The sequence below is a fragment of the Elephas maximus genome, chromosome 2 (genome assembly GCF_024166365.1).
Source record: "Elephas maximus indicus isolate mEleMax1 chromosome 2, mEleMax1 primary haplotype, whole genome shotgun sequence".
NCBI lineage: Eukaryota > Metazoa > Chordata > Mammalia > Proboscidea > Elephantidae > Elephas > Elephas maximus.
The window spans coordinates 212427767-212447246 of record NC_064820.1 but is presented as its reverse complement, the minus strand read 5'-3'; the positions used below and the strand labels follow the sequence as shown (position 1 = coordinate 212447246).

The window sequence follows — 19480 nt, the reverse complement described above, 5'->3', positions numbered from 1 at the left end:
GCTAACCAAAAGGTCAGCAGTTCGAATCCACCAGGTGTTCCTTGGAAACTCTATGGAGCAGTTCTATTCTGTCCTACAGGGTCGCTATGAGTTGTAATTGACACAATGGGAATGGGTTTGTCTTTCTGTGTGTGTTTTTATAGACTAAGCTTCAAGAGGGCAGAAACCACTTTCCTTTTTTTTCACCACTGTAAACACCAATACCCTGCAAACAAATACTCAAGGATCAGCTGAATGAATCATCCATGACTACTTCCCATTTACCTTCCAACGTCTTGACGTGGTCCATATATTTGTATAAGTTCTCTTTTTCTTTATATACACACACTTAGTAAGAAATATTTTTGTATTTTTCTCCACATTTTAATTTGCTTATTAAACAGGAAGTTTACATTTTTATGTTTAAATATTATAAAACATATAGACAAAAAAGATTTTAAGAATATCTTTACAATCTATATATACCAATCTGGAACTCTTCTTCTGCAATCAGAAAGACTTTAACTTTAATCATGAAAATATTATCTGTGTAACAAGTGATACTCTATTGTGTTTACTACTAGCTTTTCAATGATCCGAGTCTTATATACAACTCTTCAGTATTCCCAGAATTCAGTTTTTGCATATGGCATTATAAAATAGTGCTTAATTAACCTTTTTCCACCTTGATACACACGACATATATGAGTAACAACCTCACGGGCAATTCTCGGTAAAATCTGCTGTAGTTCACAAGAAGAATAAATCATTCAGAAAATTTCAACACTTTATTATTTATAAGCTATTAGTGATATCTCATGGAGTCCTGGATGGCACAAATGGTTAAGTGCTTGACCACTAACTGAAGGGTTGGCAGCTTGAACCCACCCAGAGGTGCTCTGAAAGACAGATGCATGCTCAAAAGACTGGCGATCTGCTTCCAAAAGGTCACAGCCTTCAAAACCCTATGGAGCAGTTCTCTGTACAGGTCAGGTTGCCATGAGTTAGAACTGACACAAAGACAACTAACAACAACAACAGTGATATTTCATAAGTGATCATGACACACAAAATATATACACACATATATATAAGTATATATATATACACACACACACTTAAATATACTGCACTGGTTCAATTTTCTGATGTTCAGTTATGTTTCGTTTTTCCCATGTTATATTTTCACACTATGGTGACACACTGCTAGGTTTCATCAGTAAAGAATTCTTGTAGTAAAAGTTCTTGGTTACCTTCTCCATGGTCGTCCAGGCCTGACATAATGGAGTTGTGAAACAGTTAGGGAGTGGCCCACCTTCCCTGCAGATATTGGATTCAATTTCTAACCGGACAGAGTCATCAAACCCAAGAGGATGTGTGGCTTGGAGGGAGAAGTACCTGCGGTAGAAAGATAGCTAAAGTAAAACCGAATTCAAAAGGAAGGATAAGCAACTTTTGGCATCTATACCAGAGAACTGAGGCAAAGAAACCATTCAATCACACATATTTAATGGGAACGTATTCTGTGTTTAGGACTTGATAGGTAGAAATGGAATTAAAGAGAGTAAGACATGGTCATTTCCCCTGAAAAGAGAGCTGAAAGACCTATGAACAGGATACAATGAGGACATAATATCATATCAGGTACTAACTATAAGACATAAACAATAAACATATACGAATTCAAAACAAGATGGCACTGAGGATGAAGTGGATGGGTTTGATGTATTCAGACAGAACAGCAACAGCTGATGATGATGGGGTGTGGAAAAGAAAGGGAGTTATCAATGATAACAAAGAATTTCTAACTGGTGTTTTGATAAGCTGATAATGAAGAAGAAACAAAAATGGATTAAAAGCAGAAAAATATATATATATGCTCTCTTAAAAGCACCTTTCCAAGTAGGCTTCTATCTCTTGTCCATGACAGAAACAGAAGAAAGTTGATGATGCATTAATAGTGATAACCATATATAAGATACAAAAACACAAGCAGGGATTGGAAAAGTCAAATTTGGCACAATGAACTTGGCAAAATGACAGTGCTAGTGAGATGCCATAGAATAATCTTCATTTAAACATTTTTTTTACCAACGTGAGAATGGGATCCAGTGGGAAAACAGGGTCTCCTCTGTAGGGTTACTGCACTCTAGTCAGGGCCTTCTTAGTGCCACTACTCTGCACCAGCATAAAAAGTCTTTGCTATCAGAGTTTTCATGACAAAAACTTGAGTCCTCCATCTTGTAAAAGGTAAATATTCTTCCATGATCTGAATTTTCAGGCACTGAAGACTCAATTTCTAGATGTAAAATTCTTGCTATTTTAACATCCATATAAATAATGTTTCTTATATTTTACATATTAGAATAAACACTGGACGGAACATTAAGAATTTCATTCAGTCCAAGTTCTACAAGTAACTTGTCCTGTGACTCTGGAAAGTCACCACCTCTCTGGGCCTTAGTTTTCCTTGTCATGAAATGCGAAAATCACACTAGGATATCCAGCAATCATCTGAAGTGTCTGCTAAAAATAAAGATTGCTGAATCACACCTCAAATCTGCTGAATGAGAATCTCTTAGAGATGCAGACTGGAAATCTATTTTTAACGAGCTCCCAAGCAATTCCCAGGCAGACAGCCCAGCATGAGGCTGCAGACTAATGTTCAAGAACCACTGGCCTAGATGCTCTTATTTTCTACCCCTAACATTCCATGGAATTCTCTCTACCCCTAAAGCACTCCCTTAGCACTTGCTTATGTGTACTAACAAATTACTTTTGTTTACCAAATAAGAAAAATTAAATGATAAGAAGGAAACCCCATGTCATGAAGCTGGCCACAGGCTTATCACTTCCCTCACCAGATGTTTTCAATTCTGTTCACTAAAATATTTCCATCCTTACATTTTCAGTGAAAGCTAATGAAAAACTATTATTCACTTGGTAGTTAATCTGGTTGAGTAGATTTGTTTCAGAAAATGATATACCCACACACAGATATTCAAATTCTTTACAATCATCTGTTCAGTTAATTTCATCTTCCTCTTATATTCCCCACCCCCTTAAGCCTCCTGAAAGTGTCACATATCTTCAAGTCCCTATGACTTTGCTTGTGTCAGTGCCTCTGCCTAGAATGTTCTTTCCCATCTTCTCTGGTCAGCAAAATTCAATTAATTCTTCAGGATTCAATTCAAATTTCTGTGACACCCACCCTGAACCTCACCTATCGTTGTCCTGCTTGCCACACATAAACTTCCCTTCCTCCAAGAGAAATCTTTGTTCTAAGAATTGCCATATGAAAAGAATTATTTTTGTGTCTGCCACACTGTGAGGTCCTTGATAGCAGAAACTGAGTTCATTCCTCTTTATTTCTGAGTACATATCAAATACTCAATAAATACTTGCCGAAACTGAGTACATATTTTAATACAACTCACTTGTCATATAAAATCATGGCATCATTCTGTGCCTCCTGTCCATCATACTGGCCCTTTTTGGCAGCAAGCTGAGACTGGAAGTTGTCTGCTGCCAACCAAAATTGTAAGATATTCACTGCATCCTCTTTTTCCATGTACTAGGAAGGAAAAACACAGAAAGAATATGAACAGATTTCTCTCACCATCTCTAATCTATTAGCCCCAAGTATTAGAATACAGGACATAAAAAGATCTGCCTGTTTAGTTAACGCCAGTCAGCAACTTGTCATTTGATATTGAAGTTTAAAAATATTCTTTCAGGGAAAAAACAAACAAAAACAATCACTATACAGCTGGATGCAAACTTAGTAAACTGCAGTAAAAATTACACTGAAAATGGCTAAGTTGTTCCTCAATGGCAAACACAAAGAATAAACCAGACCAAATCTTTTATATCTGATTATTTCCATGCAGCCATATTAGCCTGAACAAATGCTAATTTAAACTTACAGCAAAGAGAGGAGGTGAAAAAACAAATAAGTTGAACAGCTGTATTCTTGTGAAGAGGCAGAATTCAAGTGTCAATTTAAGTTACTGCTTTGTGAGATTGGGAACTGTCTTTATCTCCACTTAATAGTCATTTAAGGAGTGGTGGAATGAGCCCTAGTGGCCCAGCGGTTAAGTGCCTGACTGCTAACCGAAAGGTCGGCAGTTTGAACCCACCAGACATTCTGCAGGAGAAAGATATGGCAGTCTGCTTCCATAAAGATTACAGCCTTGGAAACACTATGGGGCAGTTCTACTCTGTCTTTCAGGGTCACTATGGGTCGGAAATCAACTTGATGGCAATTGGGTTGGGTTTTTTAACAGGTTGGTGGTGTAATGGTTAAGTGCTCAGCTGCTAACCGCAAGATTGGCAGTTGGAACACACCCAGCAGCTCCATGGGAGAAAGGCCTGACAATCTGCTCCCGTAAAGATTACAGCCTAGAAAACCCTATAGTACAGGGCAGTTCTACTCTGTCACACGGGATTGCTATGAGTTGAAGTCAACTCAACAGCACCTAACAACACAATAGTCATTTATTTTGCAGCAAAAGAATTTTATTTGCTAAAGCCTAACAAATACCGTTACACTAAACTGTATGCCTCAAAGAGACTAATAGAGTCATTGCTTGTTGCAAATGCTTCACTGGATAATTATATCAAGTAGGTAAAGCAAAAGTGCTAAAAGTAGGAAAAAAACTTAACTACTTCTCCTTCTCTCTTCTGAAGTCTGCTTTGCGATTGTTTGTTCACTGAACTCAAGTATCCACCTCTGTGGTTTTAAAACAGCTCCAAATAATTAAGAACATGCATTTTCTTAAAAGCAATAGTTTAAGTAGGTTTTTCGTTCAAAATTACAGTTATTTTACATTGGATTCCACTTTCTCTTTAACCTAATGTGCTGTTAAAGTGCTCTTGTCATTAGACACAACTTAAAACAATAAAATTATTAAAATTGATGTTTTTGGAGATGATTTGTATCGTCTATGTTATTTTCTATATACAGGACCCCAGTATTTATAGTTTAGAGGCTGAAATGTTCTAATATACGTGTGAAAGAAAATGCAGACCTTACCTCAGAAAAATAAAAGAGGGCTGACTCACAGAACAGAATGTCAGCCAGGTAAACAGTTCCACTGGTCAGTACTTCAATCTGGTATTTACAGAAATGGTGACTTCGCAGAAACTCACTAAAGTGCCTGCACATGAACAAAAAAGGAAAATTTGAGGGAACGACCAAGGAAAGAGCTTAATCAGGAAAAATACACTCTCTCTATTACTGTCCTCATTATATCTTAAAGACCTAGGTCAACACAATCTCACTTCCCATAGTGTCGGTCTTCATTCTTCTACCTGTAAGTAACCTCTCCCACCTCTTAATGACTTTGTAGTTCTGCTCTGATATTTAACAAAAGCTACCTTTTTTTTTTTTTTTACCTTATATTACGGTAACCAAAGAACATGCCTTATTTTTCTTATGAGGCTGTAACTTCTTTTAAGGCTGGTAGTATGTCTAACTGTATCTTAAACAAAGCAATCTTCATACATGTTAAATGAAAGAATACATAGATTTGTTTAAGGGCATGCAGAAGTAATTAATCTAGAAATTCAAATTCTGGAGGAAATTTCAACAATTCTATGTGGATTTAACAACATTAACTTCCATTAAGCTTAGAATACTAACAGAGTACCCAGCAGAAGATGCGCATTATTTAAATAAATAAAACAATTCCAATAGTCACATTATAGTCAAAATCATCCCCAAAAGACTTCAGAACTAAAAACAAAAAAATTTTTTCTTTTTTTTTAAATTATACTTTAGATGAAGGTTTAAAGAGCAAATTAGTTTCTTATTAAACAATTAATATACATATTGTTTTGTGACACTGGTTACCAGCCCCACAACATGTTAACACTCTTCCTCACTGACCTTTGGTTCCCTATTACCGGCTTTCCTGTTCCCTCCTGCATTCCAGTCCTTGCCCCTGCACTACTGGTGCCCATTTAGTTTTGTTTTGTTTTATGGGCCTGTATCTTTGGCTGAAGGGTGAACCTCAGGAGTGGCTTCAGTACTGAGTTAAAATGGTGTCCAGGGGCCATACTCTCAAGGGTTTCTCCAATCTCTGTCAGACTAGTAAGTCTGGTCATTTTTTGGGAGTTAGAATTTTGTTCTACATTTTTCTCCAGCTCTGTCTGGGACCCTCTGCTGAGATCCCTGTCAGAGTAGTCAGTGGTGGTAGCCGGGCACCATCTAGTTGTGCTGGACTCAGTCTGGTGGAGGCTGTGGTAGTTGTGGTCCATTAGTAAAAACAATTTTTTTTTTTTTTGAATTTAAGAAGTACTAACATAAAAAATTTTCCTTAAAAAGGAAAACCTTTAGAGTTTTCCTTAGTTTTAGTTTTAATAGAATTTACATAATTTATATTTAAAAGAAACCATTAACCAAGATGGTTTGAAAATATGCTTATGTAATCCTTACATGTTTAAAATACTTAAATTCTCAAAGATAATTTGTTTTCAGTTGAGTGAAGCCTATCCCTACCACTGAACCCAAATTCCCAAGAATGAGAAATGTGAAAGTATGAAATTAACTTACTCTTGCTCCATTGCACCAAAAACTATGGACTGTGCCAAGACGAAACAGTTGGGATCCACCTGTCCATCTTCTCCACAAATCTTTGCTGTAAAAGAAATGGTAACTAATTAAATTTCCAGTAAATTCAAGCTATACACATTTGTGAATTGAATTAGGAAATAATATTAAGGGCATATAAACCCAAAGGTTTTAAACACAACTAAAAATGTATACATAGGTAAACAGCAATCTTGAGGTAGGGAAGTCTTTCTAAACATTTGTAAGAGCAAAAATCAAAAGATTTAACAACATAAAATTAATTTCTATACATTAAACCATCCTAAAAACAAAATGAAAAGTCAAAGGGAGGGGGTGAGTTTACGGCATGTATGACGTGACAGTTTGATATAACATGACAGTTAAGAGGCTACTATCATTAACGTATTAAGAGCTCTTATAAACTATAAGTAATGAGCCAAAAAACAAACAAATTAGCAAAGGACACAAAAGGGCAAAATATAAAGATTATATTTTGTTTTCAAAATATTACGAAAGGAAAAATATATAATGGCTAATGTAAAATGATATACAGTCACTAATAAAAAAAAATATATACATTAGAATAAGGAGGCACCACACTTTTTATCTAGTAAATTGGCACAAAATTATTTTAATAATAAAAAAACCCATTGCTGTTGTGTTGATTCTGATTCATAGTGACCCTATAGGACAGAGCAGAATGCCCTATAGGTTTTCCAAGGCTGAAATCTTTATGGAAGCATACTGCCACATCTTTCTCCCATGGGGCTGCTGGTAGGTCTGAACCACTGGCCTTTTGGTTAGCAGCTGGGTGTTCAACCACTGCACCACCAGAGCTCCTGTTTTAATAATGTTGTGTGCCGTCGAGTCGATTCCAACTCATAGCGACCCTATAGGACAGAGTAGAACTGCCCCATAGGATTTCTAAGGAGTGGCTGGTGGATTCGAACTGGTGACCTTTTGGTTAGCAGCTGTAGCTCTTAACCACTATGCCACCAGGGTTTCCGTTTTAATAATATATACACTTAATTATTTAACAATATACATGTGGTTGAACAAGGGCATGGAAAAACTGACATTAGTGCTAGTAGGGGTATGTTGTTGTTAGCTGTGTTGAGTTGGCCCCTTATTCGTGGTGACCCATGTGCGACGGAATGAAACACTGTCCGATCTTGCACCATTCCCATGATAGGTTGCAGATCTGACCGTTGTGATCCTTAATAGGGTTTTCATTGACTGATTTTCAGAAGCAGATAGCCAAGCCTTTCTTCCTAGTCTGTCTTAAGTCTTGGAACCTCTGCTGAAACCTGTTCAGCAACACAGCAACACACAAGCCTCCACTGACAGGTGGTAGCTCTGTATGAGGTGTACTAGTCAGGAATCAAACCTTGGTCTCCCGCATGGAAAGTGAGAATTCTATCACTGAACCACCAATGCCCCCATAGTGGGAGTATAAATTGGTATATCTTTTTCTGGAGGGCAATTTGCCAGTTTCTAGCATAAGCTTTTAAAATGAAAAGACACTTTGAATCTGCAATTCTAAATATAGGATTGTAACCTAAAGACTCATGGATTTGTGAAAAGATTATCACTAAGAAAGTTCATTGAAATGTTATTTGGTACCAATCAAAAAAATCTAAAATGTCCTAAAAGAGGGAATCGTCTAAATAAACTACAGTACAGTACATGGCTGGAAAAAAAACATACAACCATGGCGACTTGGTTTCACTTTAGGTACATGACCTTACTAGACCTTAATGAAAACCAAGGATCATACTTCATTTTCCTGGTCTATTTATTCTCCCACTCTCCTAGACAATACATATCATTTCTTTCCTTCTCTCCTTAAATGTCTAACACCTCTTCTCCTATTCTTTTTGTTGATGCCTGTGCTTCCTACTTCAGTGAGAAAACAGAAGCAATCAGGAAATGATTTTCATTATCTCCCACTGCATCTACCAATTCACCCGCATCTCTACCCACATTCTGCATTCTCTCCTGTTACTACAGATTAACTGTCCTCAGTCCTCTCTGAGCAACCCTTTATCTGAGCACTGGACACCAACCTCTTGAGCCTCTGCAAAGCTGCCCCTGAGCAACTGTCCCACCTCCCTGATGCTCTCTCATACGGCAACTGTTCTCCCTCTCTCCTGCATCAACTCTTCCTTCTCTACTGCCTCATTCTTATCAGCATACAGAAGGCATATTTGTATGCTGTACCTCTTAAAAACAAAACCAAAAACCATTGTCCCTGGGCTTAACATCCCCTTCAAGCTCATCTTTAGAGCAAAATGCCTCAAAAAGTTGTCTATACTTGCTCTCTCCACTCCTCCTCCTATTCTCTTACGACTCCTATTAGATTTTTGCCCCGAACACCCCACTGTAACTAAGATGACCAGTGTCCTCTGGGCTGCCAAATCCATTTGATTCCTAATCTTCATCTTACTTAACGTATCAGCATCATTTAACCTTTGACCACTCCCTTCCTCCTAGAAACATATTTTTCATTTGGCTTCCAGAAAAAACTACTCAGTGTAGTTGATGTAAGAGGGCCTACATCCCTGGCCATTATTTCTATGTCTCCTTTGGTGGTCCCTCTTCATCTGCCAAATTCCCAAATGTTAGGAATGTCCCAGAACCCAGTCCTTAGACCTTTTGCCTTCCCTCATCACACTCACTCCCATGGTAATCTCATCCAGTCTCACGACTCTAAAACCACCTATATGTTGATAACTTCCAAACATTATTTTCAACCTGGACCTCTCCTAGGAATTCCTAACTTAGGTGTCCAAGTGCCTACTTGACATTCACCATCTGTATTTCTAAAACTAAATTCATGATTTTCCCCATGTACCATCAACTCCCATAACCTTACTCATAAATGGACATTCCACTCTTCCAGCTACTCAGAAAAAAATGGAGTCATACTCGATTTCTTTTTCCTCTCATACCACCTACTTCCAAACCACCGGTGCAATGGGATGAATTACTTTTGTGTGTTGCCTTTCTAGCCATGGACTTGTAACTCCCACCAGGTGATCTTGTGATAGGATAACTGTGACCCACCAAGAGGATTGGTCAGTTTTGTCTTCAGAGACAGCCAATTCTAGAGCAGAGGGAGGAACCCACTAAGGAAGGGGAGACCAGCAGCAGAGACCCGGCAGCAGGAGATGGTGTGGTGGGCCTTTGGACAGAGACTGAGGGCCAAGGAGAGGCATGACTGTGAGCACAGCTGGGAAGAGGCTACCCTGATGGAAAAACTGTATCCTGAGTGCTCCTCAGCCTAAATTGTAATTGTTAACTTCCCTAGTAAACCCCATAATTGTGAGTATGGTCTCTGAGTTCTGTGTGGCCACTGCAATGAATTATCAAACCCAGGAGAGAGCGCTGTGCAAGGGACAGCTGGTATCAGAATTAGTAAAGATGGCAGAGAGAAGAGGCTTGTCTGGCCTCCACCTCATGAGAGTCAGCATTGTGCTGTTGATCTTGGTTCTCCTTCTCCTTTGTTGGCTTCAAGGAGGTCAGAAACTGCTCCCAAGCCATTTTTATAACAGCAAATTCTGTTAGCTATACTTCTGAAATATTTTTAAAAATCCTACCACTTCAAGAATTTGTGGAAGATGGAAGAGGTGGTAGAGTCATAGTGTTAGGTCATTTTTTCTTCTCATTGAATTACATCATTAATTGCATGAAGTAAAGGAAAAACAGAACTGCAGTGACATTTTATTTCAAAATGCTTTATTTGGTTCAAAACTCCTTTTTCATTCTCTGCTCTGTCTTAGATATTTTGGTATCAACTTGTATAAACAGACACTCAAAGAAATAACTAGCCAACCAATTCTTCAAATTAGGACATCCCAGATGTATACGGATGTCCTAATTTGAAGAATTGGTGTATACGAGGAAATATCTGTCCAGGGAAGTCTAGAAGATGATGGCAGCAAATTCCCACATAAAAACAGACACACAACTAGACACCAAAACCAAAATCCCATGACAACATTTGCAACAAAACTAAATGAAAAAGTACCCCCATGAGTCCCAAAATATAAGTAGACAGGAACAAACCACCAACAGCCACAAGTCCTATGTGTTAAAGGCATCTATGTAGGAGAAAAAAAAAGGGAAACAACGAGGGCAGCATCTGAAGGGCACCAAAATAGCTAACAAGCGTCCACTGCTAAGAATGGTGGGCCCATTTAAGAATGACTGCTGAAACTGGAAGCGGTTTTGCTATTTCCAAAAATGAGTGATTGCAAGTACCTGCAGTAAGGGCTGCAAAGGTTAAAAGTCAACTAGCACCTGTGAATTCTCAAAACTCACCTGCCAAAGGCTCTTTCAGAACACAGCCCCACATTGAAAAGAATCTGCTGTAAGTGGAGTTAGAGGTTTTGTTTCAATAAATCAAAAACACTTAAAATTTTGGTGAATAAAAATGTAAAACTTAATGCTAGGACTTGGTGGAAATATAATAAACACTTGATGAACGATAAATGAACCACTCTTATCTGAGAACACAGGCATCCCTAAGGTCTTTCAGGCCTGGTGATTTGCTTACAGAAGGTCAAAGTCTTGAACCTATGGAGCACAGGTCTCTGCACACATGGGGTCACCATGAGTTGGAATCGACTTAAGAGCAACTGGTTTGGCGTTTTGGTTTTAAGGTCCTTCAGATGCAACATAATAAAAGGTTTCAAGCTTTTTTTTTTTCCCTCTGACCTACACAGAAATATATTTGTCTGACATATATGTATATATGATGGAAACAATTTCTTGAAATGATATTTGCCCTTAATACTGTAAAGTATGTCACTTTGAGGACTAAGGTGAGCCTGACCCAAGCCATGGCGTTTGCAATCACCTCATATGCGTCCATAGGCTGGACAGTGAGTAAGGAGGACCAAAGAAGAACTGACACCTTTGAATTGTGGTGCTGTTGAATACTGACTATACCATGAACTGCCAAAAGAACACACAAATCTGTCTTGGAAGAAATACAACCAGAATGCTCCTTTGAAGCATGGATGGCAAAACTACATCTCACATACTTTGGACATGTTATCAGGAGGGATCAGTCCCTGGAGGACATCATGCTTGGTAAAGTAGAGGGTCAGCAAAAAAGAGGAACACCTTCAAAAAGAGACTGATACAGCGGCTGCAACAAGGGGCTCAAAGTATAGCAACAACTGCGAGGATGGCACAAGACTGGGTGGTGTTTCATTCTGTTGTGCATAAGGTTGCTATGGGTCGAAACCAACTCCATGACACCTAACAACAACTATGAAGTATTTTTGATCTTTCTATTCTATTCTATTCTGTTCTTTTTTTTTGGCAAGGTGGAAGGGTCTAAGAGAGGGTTAGTCCCAATTTGGTTTGAAAAATACTGCCCGTATAGCAAGTAGTTAATGTTGTGAGGTCTGAAAACAGACAGACTTCCTGGTTTCAAATCCTGGCACTAGGAAGCTACCTTGGACAAACTACTCAGCCTCTGTGTGCTTCATTTTTCTCACTTACAAAATAAGAATAACTCTGATTTATCCCACTGGATTCTTCAGAAGATAAAATGAGTTTATCCATAAAAAGTCCTTAAAATATTGTCTGGGACAAAGTAAGTGCTCATTAAATGCATATGATTATTGTTCTTGCTGTTGTTATTCAGATCAAAATCTAAGAATATGGGTATGACAGTTTTAAAATGAGTTATATGCACATGTAAGAAAATACTCTGAAAACAGACTAGGAAGGGATATGCTGAATTCTATGTTCATAAAAAATTTCAAAAACCAAAAATAGTAAATTTTTTAGCCATAGCTCTAAAGCACTGCTTACCTATGATGTCATTTCTCATTGCTTCTGTAATTGGTATTGGTTTAGCAGCATCTGGAGAGATATATTTGGTAAAAGTATTCACTGCATCTTGTTCAATACCTGCAAGGAAGACGAAGACAATTTCAAAAACTAAAAAGGGTAGATATCACACTAAAAGTACAGGCAGCAAAACGGATATACTGAACTTCATCTAATTTGAAAACTTTCGTGCACCAAAAAAATTTTATTAACCAAGTTAAAAGACAACCTACTGATTGGGAGAAAAATTTGGGGAACCATATATATGATAAGGGTTTAATATCTAGAATATATAAAGAACCCCACAACTTAGCAAAAAGATAAACAACCCAATCAAAAATGGACAGAGGACATGAATAGATACTTCACTAAAAAAGATACACAAATGGCCAACAAGCACATGAAAAGACGCTCAATATCATTAGTCATTAAAAAATGCTCAAAAAACAAAAAAATACCTGTTGCTGAACAGTCTATTCTGACTCATAGTGACCTTATATGACAAAGCAGAACTGCCCCGTAGGGTTCTAAGGCTGTAAATTGTTACAAAAGTAGACTGCCACATCTTTCTCCCACACAGTTGCTGGTGGATTCGAACTGCTGATCTTTAGGTTAGAAGCTGAGCATTTGTCACCAGCGGTCTCATTAAGTCATTGAACTGAAAAAACCCATTGCCGTCGAGAGGATTCCAAACCCTAGTGACCCTACAGGACAGGGTACAACTACCCCATCAGGTTTCCATGGCTGGAATCTTTACAGAAGCAGACTGCCACATCTTTATCCCATGGAGTGGTTGGTGGGTTCAAACCACTGACCTTTTAGTTAGCAGCCAAGCTTTTAACCACTGTGCCAACAGAGCTCCTTCATTAGTCATTAGGGAGATGCAAATCAAATCCACAATGAGATACCATCTCACACTCATTAGGATGGCTACAATTAAAAAAAAAAAAAAGGAAAATAACAAGTGTAGGCAAAGCTGTGGCAAAACTGGAACTTTTACCCATTTGTTGTGGGAATGTATAACGGTAACAAAGAACAACCATATGACCCAGCAATCCCAATCATAGGTATATACCCAAAAGAATTGAAAGCAGGAACAAAAATTGAAACCTGTACACCAATGTTCACTACAGCGCTACTCATATTCACAAGCCAAAAGGGAGAAAACAACCTACATGTTCCTCAAAGATGAATGGATAAACAAAATGTGGTATATACATACAAGGAATATCACTCAGCCATAAAGGGAAATAAAGTTGTGACACAAGCTACAACATGGATGAACCTTGGAAACATGCTGAGTGAAATAAGTCAGGCACAAAAGGACAAATATTGTACGATCCCACTCGTATGAAATATCTACAAAAGGCAAAAGTACAGAGACCAAAGTTTATGAGTGGTTACCACCAGCTGCTTCATGGGAGAAAGATATGGCAGTCTGCTTCCATAAAGATTTACAGCCTTAGAAACTCTGTGGGGCAGCTCTACTCTGTCCTATAGGGTCACTATGAGTTAAATTTGACCCGATGGCAATGGTTTTTTTTTTTTTTTTTCCGGGGTGGGAGAGATGGGGAAAAATGGAGTAATTCCTTAGGAGGCACTGAGTTTCTGTTAAGGGGATGGAATAATTTGAAAATCTAAGGGTGATGGTTCCACAACATGAACATAATCAATGTCAATGAGGTAAATGTAAACAATGTAGAGTTGGTAAATGTTTTGCTACAGGTATATATCTCCACAATAAAACAGTTACAATAATAAAAAAGCAACTTGGGTTACACAATGAACTATATTCACGAAGAGCAGGGTCTGTTTCTTCTGTTTCCAAACACCTATATAGTTATTACAAAACAAGTGTCCATCATATTACTTTTTAATAGTTGTATGTGAATTTTCCCTTCTTTTTGAGCTAACAAGCTCCTTAACAGCAATTATTTATGCATATGCTCTTTTGCTGATGAGCAACTGAAATTTATTTTATTATTTTTTAGTAATTTATTTTTGCTGTTGTTGAGAATATACACAGTAGAACATGTCGTCGTTAGGTGCCGTCAAGACAGCTCCAACTTATAGCAGCCCTGTGTACAACAGAACGAAACACTGACCTGTCCTGCATCATCCATACAAGTGCTCTTACGCTTGAGTCCATTGTTGTAGCCACTGTGTCAATCCACCTTGTTGAGTGTCTTCCAGTTTTTGCTGACCCGCTACTTTACCAAGCATGATGTCCTTCTCCAGGGACTGATCTCTCCTGACAACATGTCCAAAGTCCCTGAGACATAGTCTCGCCATCCTTGCTTCTAAGGAGCATTCTGGCTGTACTTCTTCCAAGCCAGATGCATTTGTTCTTTTGGCAGTCCATGATACATCCAATAGTCTTCGCCAACACCACAATTCAAAGGCATCAATTCTTCTTCAGTCTTCCTTTTTCATCGTCCAGCTTTTGCATGCATACAAGGCGAATGAAAACACCATGGATTGGGTCAGGCACAACTTGGTCTTCAAGGTGACATTTTTGCTTTTTAACACTTTAAAGACATCTTTTGCAGCAGATTTGCCCAACGCAATGAATCTTTTGATTTCGTGACTGCTGCTTCCATGGGCGTTGATTGTGAATCCAAGTAGAATGAAATCCTTGACAACTTCAATCTTTTCTCTGTTTATCATGATGTTGCTTATTGGTCCAGTTGTGAAGATTTTATGTTGAGGTATAATCCATAGTGAAGGCTGTGGCCTTTGATCTTTATCAATAAGTACTTCAAGTCCTCTTCACTTTCAGCAAGCAAGGTTGTGTCATCTGCATAATGCAGGTTGTTAACTAGTCTTCCTCTAATTCTGATGCCACGTTGTTCTTCATATAGTCCAGCTTCTTGGATTGTTTGCTCAGCATACAGATTGAATAAGTATGGTGAAAGTATGACGCACACCTTTCCTGACTTTAAACCACACAGTATCCCCTTGTTCTGTTCAAATGACTGCCTCTTAATCTATGTACAGATTCCTCATGAGCACAATTAAATGTTCTGGAATTTCCATTCTTCACAATGTTATCCATAATTTGTTATGATCCACACAATCAAATGTCTTTGCACCGTCAATAAGACACAGGTAAGTACCTTTCTGGTATTCTCTGCTTTTAGCCAGGTCCATCTGACATCAGCAGTGATATCCTTGGTTTCATGTCCTCTTCTGAATCCAGCTTGAATTTCTGGCAGTACCCAGTAGATCAGTCAATATACCGCTGCAACTGCTTTTGAATGTTCTTTGGCAAACTTTTACTTATGTGTGATATTAATGATATTGTTTGATAATTTCCACATTCAGTTATATCACCTTTCTTTGCAAAAGGCATAAATATGGATCTCTTCCAGTTGATTGGCCAGGTATCTGTCTTCAAAATTTCTTGGCATAGATAACTGAGCACTTCTAGTGCTGTATCTGTTTGTTGAAACATCTCAGTTGGTATTCTGTCAATTCCTCCAGCCTTGTTTTTCACCAATGCCTTCAGTGCAGCCTGGACCTGTTCCTTCAGTACCATTGGTTCCTGATCATATGCTACTTCCGAAATCATTGAACATAGACCAATTTTTTTCAGCATATTGATTCTGTGTATTCCTTCCATCTTCTTTTTAGGCTTCCCTGTAGAATCCTTCAATACTGCAACTCCAGGCTTGAATTTTTTCTTCAGTTCTTTCCGTTTCAGAAATGCCAAATGTGAACATACACCAATTCAACAATTTCTACACATACAATTTAGTGGCTCTGATTATATTTTTTTGAGTTCTGCAACCATTCTCATGATCCTTTTCGAAGTTGTTCCTCCTCCATTAACATAAACTCACTGCCTCCTAATTGTCCTATCTAATCTTTTGAGTTGTTGTTGTCAATTTGACCTCGTATACATAGATCTTAAAACAGCATAATGCTCAAGGCTGACATTCTTTACTAGTTAAGATAAACTACTCTTTGGTATTTCGGAGACTTCAGAGATATTTCTGGTTGAAAGTTTAAGGTTTAAACATTATCTGAGGCAGGGCAACTGGATTAATGGAAACGGACAACCAGAATGGAAATAACGAGAATGTTCATGCGTTGTGAAGAACGTAAACAATGTCACTCAACAATCTGTGTATAAATTGTTGAATGGGAACCTAAACTGTTGTGTAAACCTTCACTAAAAACAGTATTATTGAAAAAAAAAAAAATCTCAGGGCATCAGTTACAGGGGTTCATCCACCCTTCATGGCTCTAGAAAGTCTAGAGTCCACGACAATCTGGAATTCTGTTCTGCATTTTCTCCCTTTTGATCATCATTCAGCTATAATCTTTGCTCAAAAATGTTCAGTAATGGTAACCAGGCAACATCCAGTTCTTCTGGTTTCATGGCAAAGGAGGCAGTTGTTCACAGAGGCAATTAGCCACACATTCCATTTCCTCCTCCCGCTCCTAACTCTCCTTCTTCCTCTGATGCTTCAACTGAAACAGAGCAATTGTTGTACCTTGCATAGCCATGCGTAAGCTTTTAAGCCATGTGTAAGCGGGTACTATGTAACAAACTAGGAGGTAGAACAGAAGCACTGAACATGTTATTAGGTCAATTAAGCAGGATGTCCATGAGAACATGACCCTAAACCTCCAAACCAAGAAAGCAAATCCCATGAGATGTTTGGACGTACACACATAAGCAGCCTCAGCAGCTACTCTTTATTTTGTCGTTGTTGCCAATATATGTATCACACAACTTTTGCCAATTTGACTGCTTACAGGTGTACAACTTATTAACTGCAATTACATTAACTGGCTGTGCAACCCCACGTTTAATTAATGCAATTTTTCATCACCATAAACCAGAGCTCAGTACTCCACAAGCAATACCATATGTTTATGCAAATAACATGCTCCTTTTGTGTTTGTTTGCTGGCCACAGTCTCCTCGCTATGTATTTTCATCTACGCGCTATGCTAATTTCTTTTTACAGCAACATGTGGCAGAGGATTGGTACGCCAGAGCATGTGAGGGTGCCTCATGGGGGCAGGGCCCAGAAGGCAAGCATTATTTGCGTAATCCCCCCTTTCCACTTCCCTCTTGCCTCTGGTAATCACGAATAAACTTTGGTCTCTATACCTTTGCTTGTTGTTGTCTCTTTATATAAGTGAGGTCATACAATATTTGTCCTTGGGTGACTGACTTATTTCACTCAGCATAATGTTTTCAACCTCCATCCATACTGTAGCATGTATCAAGACTATTTCTCTTACTGGCCGAGTAGTATTCCATTGTATGTATGTTCCATATTTTGTTTATCCACTCAACTGTTGATGTGCATTTAGGATGTTTTCACCTTTTGACTACAGTGAATAATGCTGCAATGAACACTGGTGTAGAAGTATCTGTTTGAGTCTCTGCTTTCAAGTCTTTTGGATACACACCTAGAAGCGGAATTTCTGGGTCATATGGTAGTTCCATTTTTAGCTTTTTTGAGAAACTACCACACTGTTTCCCACAATGGCTGGACCATTTTGCATTCCAACCAGCAATGGATATGGGTTCCACTTCCCCGACATTCTCGCCAACATTTGTTGCATGTGCTCTTCCTAAGTCTCTTTTCCAGAATTCCAATCTGGACTTGTATAGCAGAATAAATAACAGCAGGAAATAAAGTTATTTTAAAACGTACATTTAAAAATTCTACAAATTGATTTCATGTTCAAGTAGTTTCCGACTTACAACGGGGTTCAATCCTGATGTCGAGGGAAGTCAAATATCTCTTTTTTTTTTTTTTTTATTGCCTTTTATTATCAGTATTTTTCTAAATCCAATCTTTGTTTTTGGGGATTGGAAACATTACATTCATTTTAAAACATGCACACTTACAAAAAAAAAATACACAAATCATAAAAATTTACTCTGATGATAAAGAAGAGTTGGATGACATTGGCATTTTGTCAGTTGTGATAGTAACTCTACTTGTGGTAGGATGTGGATCATCAGGATTATCCCTGGAAATGAGGATGACATTTCTAGGCAGATAGAGATCTATCTCAAAAAAATGGCTCATGTGATTATAGAGGCTGCCATGTCCCAAGTCTGTGGGTCAAGAGTCAGCCTGGAAGATTCTCCTGACTCAAGTAGCTGCAGGGGCTGACAAACCCAAGATCAGCACACTTCATTAGTTTTGCTTCCCTAGAGAACCCAGCCTAAGACAAGTAGATACAATTTTCCAAAATTCTAACCTTCACTTGAAAAGCTTGAATTTTTATTAAAAAACCAAAGGCTGTAAATCTGTATGGGAGGAGACTGCCACATCTTTCTCCCATGCAGCCAGCAGTGGTTTTGAACCACCAACCTTTCGGTTAGCAGTCAATCGCTTTAACCACTGCGCCACCAGGGCTACGCATGAATTTTATTACTGGGCAATGAATATCACCAACCATTTTCCTTGAAAAGACAGGATCGCATCATTCATTTTCAAGAAAATTTTTGCCAAATACCCAAGTCTGAATAACAATAGTAAGTCTGTAGCCATTCTTTTTAGTAAAATGTTGTGTTTCATTTACAAAGTAGTTAATTCAGCTCACAACACAATAAACTACACAAGTGCTTTTCCTTGAGACTACTTCAGTATGCAGAAGTGTTTTATGCAGAAAAACATTTTATCACACATACATATTATAAAAAGATATGTGCCCAAGTGTTGAAATCTAATAAAACTAATATCTACTGCTCCAAAGACATTCTTAAATAAAACTGGCATTTATTTGTCCTACATGACAGTGAAGAATACTACTATTTTAGTACAATTTGGTACGAAAGCCAGCAGGTTTTCCCTGCCATTGTTTTTGCACCATCATTACAAATGTCACAGAGTGAAAAAGACAACATCTTAAAATTATGATGAGAATAGTTCTGCCCCCACAGAAACCACTAAAAACATCTCAGAAACCCCTACAGGTACCTATAGGTACCCCTGAGGTAGCAGAATAGATATTATCCCTATTTTTATAGGTAAGAAAACTTACACATAAAAAAAAAAGTTACATGACTTATTTGAGCTTCAGAAAGTGGCAGGGTAAGGCCTAA

The 19480-nt window shown here is 38.1% G+C and overlaps 1 protein-coding gene across 2 annotated transcripts in view; it reads right to left on the bottom strand.

Moving 5' to 3' along the window:
* AKAP10 (A-kinase anchoring protein 10) overlaps positions 1 to 19480 on the bottom strand; it is a 196493-nt gene that overhangs the window by 94199 nt on the left and 82814 nt on the right. For both annotated transcript variants that reach the window (XM_049874621.1, XM_049874620.1), the window contains 5 exons: positions 12383 to 12481; positions 6536 to 6620; positions 5015 to 5138; positions 3417 to 3553; positions 1233 to 1377 (listed from right to left, as the gene is read on the bottom strand). In XM_049874621.1, coding sequence (XP_049730578.1) covers positions 1233 to 1377; positions 3417 to 3553; positions 5015 to 5138; positions 6536 to 6620; positions 12383 to 12481 — 590 coding nt within the window. The remainder of the gene's footprint in view (positions 1 to 1232; positions 1378 to 3416; positions 3554 to 5014; positions 5139 to 6535; positions 6621 to 12382; positions 12482 to 19480) is intronic.